At 36.2% G+C, this 13,155-nt stretch overlaps 1 protein-coding gene across 2 annotated transcripts in view; it reads right to left on the minus strand.

Annotated features, from left to right (window-relative positions):
• The window catches only part of CNTN3 (contactin 3), a 57,362-nt gene that overhangs the window by 41,422 nt on the left and 2,785 nt on the right, over positions 1–13,155 (minus strand). For both annotated transcript variants that reach the window (XM_069866014.1, XM_069866013.1), the window contains exons 2-4: positions 2,536–2,739; positions 2,134–2,236; positions 444–628 (exon numbers count right to left, since the gene is read on the minus strand). In XM_069866014.1, the coding sequence (XP_069722115.1) occupies positions 444–628; positions 2,134–2,236; positions 2,536–2,739 (492 nt within the window). The remainder of the gene's footprint in view (positions 1–443; positions 629–2,133; positions 2,237–2,535; positions 2,740–13,155) is intronic.

A 13,155-nucleotide genomic window follows, 5' to 3' on the forward strand; every position in this document is an offset into this window, starting at 1 on the left:
CTCATTTTAAAATAAAATTGGCTGTTTTGAAAGCAAAGGATTGAAAGTATCCGTCAGTAATCTTCTCCTAAAGCAAGATAGAATTTTTATTTCCTGTAAATGTGAAGCCTAAATGATCCCCCAAAATAATTCAATTGACTGAAAATCTAAGGTTTCACCAGTGGACCAATGAGAAGAGTTTCTAAAAATGTCTTTCCATCATAGAAAAATAAGCGCAAGTACTTTCTACGCTACTCTTAGGCAGCCTTTAGAGCCTGGACATGTATTAGAAAAGTTATGAAAAAACCTGGTGCAGAAATTCTCATTCTCTTCAAGTACTTAAGATGCCATGGATTTTTAAGTACAAATGCTTGATGGTATTGCAGAAGCTGTAAAACCAAAGTACCCTAGAGCGTTTTATATTTCATGCATAAGAAGGGTGGAAGAGAGAGAAGGTTTCCTACCGTAGTACGTGAGACGTCCTCTTGCAATGTTTTTTCCTCTTGAATTTTCAGTAATACATTCATATAGCCCTGCATCCTCTTGTTGGAAATTAGGTATTTCAATCATTCCATTGGATTTCCTCAGCTTTATTTTACTTGGAAATGGCAGACCATCACTTCTTCTCCAGTTAATCTGAGGCACAGGGCTAAAAAAAAAATAATGGAATTACAAATAGCTTTGCTTAAAGTATTTGATTGTCAAAATTAGATACTTAAATTTATATACAATGAAACTCAGAAGTGACTAAAATCTTGGGTTAAAAGTTGTGTTCATATTGTATATGATAGATGGCCAGACACTAATGCTACTGATTTGTATATACTGTTCTGTTATACAAGCTATTATTTGTGGTACCAAATTTTACTGTGTAACTGTCCAATGACTCTAAAATTTCTGGAAAAATCAGCACTGGCACCCCCTGAAGATGGCTAAGATTTACCAGTGACTTCCATGGAAGGGGAAATCAAGGCCAGTCTTTTGAAATTCCCATCCTAAAACAGCCATTCATTCTCAGATTTTAAAACTCTCACTCACCTAGCTGGGGAGCGACAGCAATAGCATGTGAATGAGTTATCAATCTCACACTTAAAATTATGAATACCTGAAAAAGCTGTCTGCAAATAAACCGCAAAGTGGTAAGTAAATACATTTACAGAAACATAAATGCTTTCTCAGAACATTTATGAAAGACAAAAGGTGTCAGGTTCGAGTGAAATATCATTCAGAAGTGGAATGCATTTTAAGCTTTATTTCCACTATAAAGGAAGAGCAGTACTAAGAAAGCATCAAGTACACTTAACAGTAAAGTTCAGACAAAATTCTTGCTGACTTCAACAACAGCTCCTTCTACACAAAGAAAGCAGAGCTAGGTCACAGGCTATTTGTAAAACTACATTGATATTATTAAAAATAATTTGAAATTAAACATAAATTCCTGTTCTCACAAACATATATATTTTAATTCTAAACAAAATCAACAACACAATCCCAGGCTGGGATCTACACAGTGGGGCAGCAGCTCTGTGGAAAGGAATCCGGGGTCTTGGTGGTGATGAGCTCAATAAGAACAAAACGTGTGGTGCTGCAGCAAAGAAAGCCACAGGATGCTGGCTTGCACCACCAGCAGAGATAAACAAGTCATTATCTCATTCTACTCGGTGTTTGTCAGGCCACACCGGGAGACCTTATGACCATATCTAGGGAGGCTACAAAGAAGACAGATACTCCCTTTTTACAAGGAATCACATGGAAATGACAAGAAGTAACTGGTAAAAGCTACTCCCAGGGAGACTCCAATTGAATACAAGAGGAAAACTTGTCAAAATAAGAACTGTTAGCCATTGGAATAGCCTCCCTAGGGTAGTGGTGGATTTCCAAACACTGGACACTCAAGATTCAGCTGAACAGGGTGCAGTGGCCAGGAAAGGTTGGGCCAGATGATCCTGGAGGTCCCTTCCAACCTGGTATTCTTTGATACTACGAAAAAGGACTCCAAGACTCATTGCCCTCTTTTTCCAAGGCAATAATTGTGATGATGGAAACAGGATCTTTAGAAAATACCAACAAAATGACTGCCAGAATTCCACATCTCTTATGCAGATGAACCTTAATGTGCTTCTGCTTCCAGTATGTATGAAGATAGAAACTTACTTTCCAAGTGCAAAGCATTCTAGCTTCACAGTTGAGCCTTTAGCTGCCGGCAGCGTCTCTGGAAACTGAACTTCTATTTTGGGCTCATACTCTCCCATCACACCTGTAAGAGATAATTGAAAAAAGTAATTTTTAATTCTTTTTTATCTCGTTAGCATGACATCACATTAAAGTCAAAACCAACCGCTCACACTCCATTTAGGAATGCAAGCATGGAGGACCTTCCACTTAAATCACTGACAGATGTAGGAGAGGAAGAGGAGCATGCAACACAAAATAGTTTATCTTCTTATAAAGCGACCAGCATCTTGAGAGTGCATAAAAGGTCACAGTGTAAGAGGCTGAAATGTTTACAGGTGATCGGTTGTATTATTTACTGACGATGCAGAAGGGAAGTCGTACCATCCGTCCGCAGCACTAGAGGAGTTGGTGACCCAAGAACTTGGCTGTTGGTCACAGTGCTGGTTACAACACAGGTATAATTTCCCACATCTGACGGTTCGACTTTGGCTATGTAGAGGTGACCGGTCTCCTGGGACACAAATCGACGACTGTCCTCTTGAACAAATGATGGATATTCATTGAAGATCCAAGCAAATGACAATTCTATTTGGTAAAAAAAGAGAAGTAAAGATGTTTTGTAGGGGTTTTTTTTCTTTTTAACTTCAAAGATCAGTTTATTGTATTATTGTGCTGTATTTTCAGTATTGTATTATACATAATACTGCATCATTTAACAAACAATACCAGGGAGGCAGTGATGGAGAGAAATAAATTTAAAGGTACTAGAAAAAAACAACCTCCCAAAAAAGACAAAACTAATCATGATTTTCACCAAAGCTGTATCTCCTACAGCAGAAGAAAAAGGTGAAAGGAATTCAAAATACTTTAGACAAGAATAACTTTACCTACTTTTTTTTATTAAGGCTTAATATGCACAGAAAGATGAGCAGGCAGCAAAATTGAGACCAAACTTTGCTAAAACGGAAACATTATTCATTCAGTAGCTACTTAACAACTTGTCTAGACACTTAGCAGATAGGAACAGCACAGGTGCATGCAAGCGAACGGAATATCAAAAGAAGAACAAATTCCCTGTAGGGCTCTCCAGAGTGCAAAACTGTTTATTTCATACAAAACCCCATGAACACTATTTTAAAAAGTCTGTATGAAATAGCAAAGCACCTTTCACTACCATTCGTTATGGTCACTCAAAAGAAAAAATACACTTCAAAAGACAAAATAAGATATTTAGCAAAATCTGCACTATAATTTGTGATTTTTATTCAGAAAACTACTCTGAGCTTCGTGTGTAGAATTTTAATTGGCAAAAGCCCCTTCCTGTGCAAGGCCATGAGCTTGTCTCATTCATATCCTACAGAATCAAAGGAAATTAATTTTTAATGGTTTTCCAGGCAATAAATAATTTTTCACCCAAGTGCTACTCAGCTGAAAGTTTATAAAAAAGATTACAGCTTCTGCAAGTGCTAATTAGAGACAATTATAGCTTGAGTGACCTGCCTTCACAGTAAAATATCTTGTAGCATTTGCACTGCTCCTATAAGATGTAGATCATCCCTTTTTGCGCAGGTTTAATTTTGAAGTGCATAAATCTGGATGCAGTCGTGAAATGGAGAGTAGACATGTTCATAGGCCTCTTTGTTGAGTACAAATACGTACTCAGGAAAGCGCTAGGCCAACAGGACAATTTAAAACAAGGTAAGATTGTGCAGATAAAAAAAAAATATTCAATAAATGAAACTATTAAAATATTTATGGACTAACTAATGCAAAAAGGGTATCAAATGAAATAGTTTACCATAATTGCATTTAATTCTCTTCTATCAATATTTAAATCTGTGCCATTAACATAATTTTTCAGGAGCGAAGTAGATGAACAATTAACAGACTCAAAACTTCTCTCAAGAGTTAAACTTTTTTTATATTTGGAAATACTGTTGGAAACAGCCGTCTACCCTTCTGGACCTGCAGTGTGTCTCCTCTGGTGAAACAATGGCTTTCTCTAGAAATTCCTTCCTACATAACATGGGGGGTTTCATTATTTTAGGCTAAGTAAATCAACAACAATTTGCCAAGAAAAGTCAAGGCAGGTAGCATAGTGGGAAATAAAACTGATCTACTTTGACTTCAGCAAGAGTTTTGAGGTGTGCCACAAGGATCTCATACACAAACCAAAGAATATTTATACAGTCAACAAAAAAGTATTCTGTACAGCTCTTCTCCCATCTTACAACACAAACATCAAGATGTGGGTGTCAATGGTTCGTCGTTGAATTGAGAGGGTTTGTTGAGTAAGCACCGCACAGCACGTTGAAGCAGTTGTGCACCATTCTGGCTGTCATCTAGCACTATTCAGTATCTATCAGCCACTTCAAACAGAAAAAAGTAAAATAAAAATTTTATTTTGAAAAAAGAAAAACAGAAGAGTTTGAGGGGGACTACAACCTCTTTGAGAGGAAAGATTATCTGGTCTGGCTAAAAGGGAAATACCAGAAAATAAAGCATAATTCCATTTCTACAGAGCAGTTGGATGAAGAGAGTGACCATAAAGCTGAGGGAAAGGCTTTAGACCAAATTAGGTATCAATTTAGGAACTGTAAGAAAAAAGTAAATTGCACTTTAAGCTCTACATAAAACTGAGGCATCCACGAGACTAAAAAGTGTGGGAAGCCAGGCTTTATTGGTTCTGTTATTTATTGAGCTACTTGTTTTCTTTAACTCAAATACTATTTTATTCTTTAAAAAAAAAGAAAAAAAGACAGTATTCAAAACATATAACAGGGACAAACAGATCTGGATATGTAGCAGGAAAATATGCAGCTTGATTTCATTCCTATTGTATTGGGTTAAGTCAAGAGTAAATTCATTGAAATCAGTCATTATGACTATGAAAGCCATGCAAAGTGTATTCCAGCTTAACTGGATTCTTCAACAGCCTATGTATAAACACTCCTGGAAACCTAATTTCCCATACAATGTATATTTGTGACTCACTTAAAAAAAGGAGCAGAGTATTTCTTTACCAGTGCCCCACAGCCATACCCCACTTTATATTTATTATACTTTATAAAACTGTATTCTTATTTACCCCCCCAAAATTATATTAACCAACTTGTTCTATGATTTATTATGTTTACACCATTTGCCTGTTGCTGATCCTAGGGTACCTCAAGGGACATAAAACTCACTCGTTTTCTGTCAATTACAAGTTTTCAGTTGATTTTCTGTTATAAATGGATGTAATACGTCTCTCTTGGGCTTCCTCTGAGATCTAAGCCTTTGCTTTCCATTGCATTTTTTCCTTATTCTACAACCATACATGGATAAGGTATTGGAAATTACAGTTATTACTCAATTTTTATTTGTTTACCATATCTTGGTTGGCTTCCCCTCTTTGTTTTGTATTATTTGATTATTATTTACTGTGAAGTCTACACCCACAACATGCTCAGCATGCTCACACTGTTCTAGGTGCTTTGTTCATCTAAGTGTTCAACTAAAAATAGCTCACAAAACAACCTATCACTTTTAAATTTAGATTGTTACAAAAAATTAAACAACTAAATCGTTAACTTCGATTACCTGTCATAGTCTTTTCCTGTCACCTACAAGCCTTGAAAAACATACCTTCCTGTGTAACAGTAGTTTACAATTGCTAAAGGAAGACAAGGGGGTAAGCCCCACACATTTAGTAGTGTTTAAGTGAGTTTGAAGTTAGACTCTAAGTCTAACTCATGTACATCCTTTTGGAAAAGATCACTTTTAATTACATTATACATTTCCTCTAAGAAAGGCTACAATACCTCAGTGGGAGAGCATGGAATGAAACCAGAGCAATAGCTGTCGGAATCAAAACCCATAAACTAATTGAGGAAGAGAGCAAAACAAAAGTTTGGGGGTGATTGAGTATAGAGACCTATGGCCAAAAGGAAAAGGATAATTAATAAAGTTTATTTTACATACTGCTCTGATTTGAGCTCAAGTAGAATCAGTTTTCTAACTTTAGCTTAGTTTTGTCTAAGTAACTCCATTTCCTGGAAGTTTAACTGCATGTTTTTTTTCCGATAGTGTTTCTCCCTAGAAGCTGGTATGTAGGGCATTGATATGTAGAAAAGCCATTGCTTATACTTATTTCTATAGAAATCAAGACCATCTTCAAGCTGACGGAGTGCTGTAAGTCAAAGAAATGAAAAAGTGTCACACATGCAGGAGTATTCCATCCCATGTAAGTCATACTCTGTATAAAACTGAGGGGTCACAAGGGTCATTTTCTTCTTTGATGGCTGACATCCAGTGAGGACCTTCTCTTTTTGCCTCTGATCCCACATTAGTGCATTCCTGAATCCAGTTTCCTCCTAGCCCACACCCTCCCCCATGCATGCTGCACAGCATGTGTGGTGACATATCCTGGGGGAATGGTGGGCAATTTTTTATATTTGTATATATTTTATTTTATTAGTAGTACCATTTTCATTAATATTTATTTCTTTACCATCATCTTTATTATTACTATTTCATTAAAGCTGTTTTTAATTTTAGTGTCCAAGCCACAGGTCTTTTTCTTCTTGCTTCCCTTGCCCAGTGGTGCACGGGTGTCTTTTTCCTTTCATTTCCCTTTCCTGGGAATGGGTAAGTAGAAGTGCCAGTGCTTGCCATTCCCCACTACCTCTTGCTCCTTTTGTTCAGGACCACCACTCCCCTACATCTACTTAGGCCTAGAGTTCACATCTAAATGAGACTCTTAAAATAGCCAGAAGTAAATGATATGAACAATATATTTCTGAAACAGATTAAAACATATGTTGAAAACTGACTGGATTTCAATTAGTGAAGCAGTTGTTCTCATGATCCCAAAATGAAATGAAAATATCTGAAAGCATTAAGCTGACTGAACAGTAGTTACATGTTTTATGTTTTACTTCGTTTTATTAAAAGAAAGAAGTTACACGTCAATCATTGATACACAAATCTACATTATCTTATCCAGTTCTCCAGTTCAGACTTGTACAATGTTCTGTAACAAAGATAAAACGGGAAGCATCCTGGTATTTTCTCTCTCCAACTGGCAGTCTGCCTAACCCACAGGATGCTGTATGCCTTTCAAAAAACTGTCTGCAAGATCCTAATCAGAGAAAACCTAGCAAGGATAGAAACTACAGTTAGAGACATGACAATCTGTAAAAACCAGTTATTTTTAATTATCTACCTTAGAGTAGATAATTAAGAAAGAAATCTGCTCATCATTTAGCCCAGTTCCAGCTCAAACTATGATTAAATGACAGAAAATAGAGAAACGTCTCTCACTTTCTGGCTGAGCATAACTCAGGAAAGAGTAACCTCTCACAGCACAGACCTGAAGCAACCACGTATGCTTTTTTACAAGGCAGTCACATACAGAAATGTCAATTTGTCAACAGTTCTGAGGATGCCTCTGTATGGCCCTAGGGAAGTGCAAACAAATTATTTAAAAGTAAGAAATTAATCTGCATGAGGTAAAGTGCATTAAACTCCCAGAGGATGCTCTTAACTAAGAAGCAAACACTCCTCAGTTCACTACAGCTTAATCCACAGAGGATTCCACTGCTATGGGTTTAGGTCACTATAGTGGTGGAGGCGAGTGCCCCTGAGGGTATAATGCATTTTATCTTACATGCACTACCTTCAAACTTCTCATTGACTACTTTTTCTTTCTCACTTGGGCAAACTCTGATAATTTTAGCTTGCTTAGTTCACTGCCTCAAGTTCTTGGTGCCTGGGCTTCAGCCAGAAAAAAAAAGGAGGTAATACTTAATCTCTGCCATAAAGTAAACTGCATCTTTATTTCTTTTTCTGGCCAAAAATATTGTTTTACATATAAAAATCTTATGCACTGTAGGGATAAAGTGTTTACCTACTCCAATATAAGGCTCCCTAACAGACATGTAAACTAGGTGTTATGATATCTTTAGGTTCCATTCTCAGTAATTATATTGTTTTGACAATGGAAAAAACTCTTCAGAATTCTACTGTAAAGAAATTGTACATTATTTCAGGGTTTTAGGGTATATTGAGCACATTAAATGCCAGAAACTGCAAAACTGTCTTAAGTATGTTCATTTGGGGAAATCAAATCTCAGACCATGTATTTCTGAGAGGTGTCCTGAATTGTTTGCGTGCAAGTACTTTTACCACTAATAATGCAAATCCCTAGCTATTTACAAAAGCTGCAGTCACACTTCAGAGTACAGACTATGTATGAACTAAAGGTTTGGTATTATAGTTTACTTTTTGTTAATTTCTTCTACATGAAAATAATGACAATTACAAAACAAACTTCAGTAATAAGGTTTGAATTGTGACCACCAGGAGTAAGATCAGAAAAATTAATTTCTGGATAAAGTAGATTTTATTTCCCCAACTTGGAGAAAAAAGTTTGGAGACTTTATAAATGCTTGTGAAATTCCCCTCAAACGCATTAGAATAACTCTTCTTTAGGTTGAAGATATTTTTGTTTATATAAAATGTAAATCGCATAATTGGAATCAGAGTCCGACTACAAAAACTGAAGAACATATCCCAAGAAACTCATTTTATTCCAGAGTAGTAATAGAAACACTCTGATTTGAAACTAATGTATACCATTAATCTTCTTGGCAGAAAAGGTGAATTATTTTGTAGATAAAAGATCATATTTCAGCATGCTGTGCAGGTAATTATGCATGCAACTTCTGTGTATGGAACAACCCAAAACAATGACAGCAGCACAAGAGGCCTATGTAATATCTGCAATTTCCATCTACACATTTAATGACAATATTGAAATGTTTTAGCTGAAATTGCAAGGTTCCTATTCCAGGCCAACACCTAATTTTCATTTTTAAATGGAATATGGTAAGAGTCCATTCATTTTCCAATTTTGAAATAAGCTAGTGTAATGTAAAAAAAAGACACAATTCCTTAAACATAGTTGCAGCACCTATTATACTGTTCTGTACTGCCCCCACACCTACAACACAACCATAGACTAGCCAAGAAGTAATCACACAAACCAGCTGGTTACCTTTGCACAGCTGCCACAGGTGACAAAGCTTTCTCAATGCAAAACAGCCCCCTGGAGTTCTGTCTTTCATTGTACTCTACAATTTGTAGCAGTTTTCCAAGTCTTGCAGCAAAAGCAAAGCATGCCATTGTAATTAAACCATAAAGATTTCTAAGCTCATCCTTGGGAAACACAGATGTTCAGGACTGGCAGCATTATTTCTTTTACACCACAGAAAAACTCACTGCAAGTACATTTCAAAACAGCATATTCACTGGAAAAGCAGTTTGGCAACACGACCTTGCCTGCTGTCTGTCTTCCCATCCCACTCCTCCTGCCAGATGTAGAATTTGACCATTAACATGTGCAAAGTTTCAAATCAAACGTGACCTAGTAATTTAGAAGTGCTCCTGACTGGCAGGTTAAATGTTCCCTGGTGCTCTGAAGAAAGTTCAGATGCTAATCGACAACTCTAACAAAATGTTTTGCTACATTTGGGTTTCAGCATTGAATAAAAACCCAGTTTTGCTTCCCCTGTACATTTCTGAACTAATTGTTTCGGACTAGCTGTGTCATTCAAAGTGAACTGGCTCCCATCAAATTATTCGTACTCTAGACGTATGCAGAAGAGTAAGAAATTGCTTTGGGAAGCAATATTTAAATATATGGCCATTAGCCATATTCATTTCAAATGACAAATTGTTCTTTTAATCACCTCCCCAGAACTTTACATTTAATTGCTCAGAGCATTTCTAACAACTCTGTTGTGCTTTTTCAATAGTTCAAAGCATTCTAAACCGCTTCCTGCCTGTAACTATTTTGAGGATAAAAAGATGATAGCTTAGCTTGTTGCTCAACTAAAACACATCTGATTTCTTATTAATGTTAAGTATTAGGCAAGTAAACTAATGGAAACTAACGGAAATACTCAAGTGCAAATTTTTGAAGGAATATACTGATGTTTAAACATTGGAGTAGTGTTTATTGACAAACTTCATTTAGTAGTCTTACACTCAATTTAGGAGAAGGTACTCCATAAACTCCTGTGAAAAACAAGAATTACTTTCAGTTCTCTTGTTGAGGATACAACAATCGGCTACGACTGTGTGCTGAGACTGCAGCCATCTCCCTCCTGCCTCTTCCTAATCAATTACCCAGTTCTTAAGGAAAAACTCAAATACTTTAGTAGAGAAGAAAAAGAGCAGGAGAAAAACCCCACAGTAATAATGTAAGGGTCAAAATAACCTTGGTAGAGGATGAAATACATTTATTTTCTCCTATTTCCTTCTCTTTTTCCCAAGGAATACCCAAGATATCGGGAACTAGCTAACTGAAAAGGTTTGTTTGTGTTAAGGTTTTGTGTTAAATGAGAGCAGGAATCAGCAATAAAAGGCACATTCCAGTGTAGAGTGCCCACATACTGCCTAAGTTTCATCAGCACCATGTATTAGTCCCACCAAAGCCTGCTCAACAATTTTCCCTCTCCCACAACAGCCCACATTACATATGCACTGAAAAGCACTGAAACGCTAGTGAATCCTTAGCGGACACAAAAACTTCTCCTTGGCTTTAGGTGAATCTGTACACCTCTGCACAGACCACAGGTTCTGACATGCTCTCTTGCCCCACTAAGGAAAAGAATAATCTAGTTTTTAAATACTGAGATTTAAGAATCGTTTTTTCTGATAAGTATACTTAGGAATATTACTTTAAAACTCTAAAAAATACATATAGAGAGACTGAAGGCTGCAATCTTTCCTCAAGAACAGAATCATAAAAAAGCTGCAATATTCCCATGATCAGTTTGCAACAGGTATTCAAGACACAGTTTAAAACTTATGAGACCTGATATTACCAATCATGGATGTTTCCAGGCTTTATGCTCTACTGACTACCCGGCTATGAAACTATCCTTCAAGATCTATGTACATCTCAAGCTAAGACTTACAAAAAGAACAGAAGAACAAATATCTAAGAAAAAAACCCAGAAATACTAACATATTCATTTAGTGTTATTGATGTGCAATACAAAACATGGAGTTAGAGTTATGTAATAATTGACAGGTAACCTCTCTTGTCCAGTTTGCCCTTTCCCAAAGTGGAATCATGCACTTTCTGTTAAAAGTTTTAGACCTGTTGTAACCTCCACACTAACTTAAAAGCATGAACTGTAAAGTAGCTGCAGATGTTGTACAAATATACAAATAAGGATATATTAACTTCAGTCTGATTTTCACAGGCTTATTGAAAGAAAAAGTGCTTTAGAAAGACAGCATTTGGTAAAATGCTGAACAGAGAAGGCATCTGTAGAATTGGTTTGTTACTGGTGGTGAAAATAATGCTCTGACAATCAGAAAGCATTGTAAAATTCAGCTGTGAACAAGTATTATTGTCTCTCCAATGGACAAACATAAGCGACACTGGTACAATTTAATTCAAACTGTCAGCTCAAATTTGTACAGATGATTATGACACAAACAGGATTAATGTAAAATATATTTTTATTTTAAAATACCATTTCTCTCTGGCAGATTGAGAACTGTTCAAGAACACTATGGAACCATTTTTAAGGTCATTGCTTTTATAATTTAAACCTATGATTCTCCCTAGAATGCATTTTTGTGCAAAAACCCCATAATGTGTCTACTGTAAGTATGGTTAATTGCTCATGCCAAGATGAGTGTCATCCACAATCTGAAATAAAAGCAAAAAGTAGAGGTGCAAAACCAGGAAGCTTTTCACCTCCTCAAAACACACTGGTGGGCAGTAGAAAAGAAACCAAATCTGCAGTTCTGTCAGTTTGCTTTTGCTTTGTTTTAAGGGTGTGAAATATTTCCAAAGCAAATGAGTAAATTTGTTTCAATTTATAGTTTCCTGGAAAACTGCATGTTGATATTCAAGAGACATGCGAAAGAAATAATCAAACCATCAATTATTTCTGGCGTATGAGATACTTCCCATGCCATGTTATTCATGAAACACAGTCTTGCTGGAACTTGCAGGTCTCCAAATGGCAAACATGAGCAAAAATTTGCAAGTCTAAATACTAATTTGTGACTGACATATTACATACTGAACTATTCGTCATACCAAGCAGCAAGCAATAAAATTGGGATCTATTTTTCCATGATTTAATATATTTCAAACCAGCATGTCACAACTTTAAAATAACAAACTATAAACTACATTGATCCCCATCCTTCAAATACATTTCTCATTTCTCAATTAAGTCTACACTTATCAGGGCATGATAGGAAGATGGAGTACATTCTTGCTGTTTTATTTATGTAGAAATATCATTGTCATATTAAACTAAATAGGAACATGTATCACATGACACTAGTCATATATACAAGACAAGTAGAATTTCCTTGCAATTTCCAAGCAGCAGCTCCTTGGTTCCACAACACTCTTATCGTTCACTTAAGTTCATGTGTGTTACTACCTTATTTTGCATAGTAACAAAATAGCAGGGATTACATCCACCAACTGATGCCTAATTTTTCCAGGCATGCCTTTTTTACTTGAAAAGTTTGAATAACTATCAAGCATATCTTCACTTCTGCCAGTAAAAAGCAGCCCTGAAACTACCACAAACGACAAACAACCATGTCTCAATGCTTTCTTCTCTCCTGAACAACAAAGTATACTCCATAAACTAGTAACATTTTCTGATATCTGAAATTGATCTCAGATTACTAATACTGACTGTATTAAACAAATACAAACCATAGTATCTAGCAAACACACATAGTATCTTAAGATAAGCTACATAATAATCAGGATACGCATACAGTAGTAACAGTAGGCAAAAGTAAAGGAACTTGCCGACTTGCTTTACCCATGCTTTGTCGCTCCTTAGATACAGATTTTGGAACAAAATCAATATGAGAGAAAAATCATTTTTAGATCTCCATATGTTTAGCCTTTTCCATCCTTGGCAGAAAGGAAAAACATTAGCATTGCATGAACGCTTTTTAACT

Source organism: Phaenicophaeus curvirostris, chromosome 11 (genome assembly GCF_032191515.1).
Source record: "Phaenicophaeus curvirostris isolate KB17595 chromosome 11, BPBGC_Pcur_1.0, whole genome shotgun sequence".
NCBI classification, from domain to species: Eukaryota; Metazoa; Chordata; class Aves; order Cuculiformes; family Cuculidae; genus Phaenicophaeus; species Phaenicophaeus curvirostris.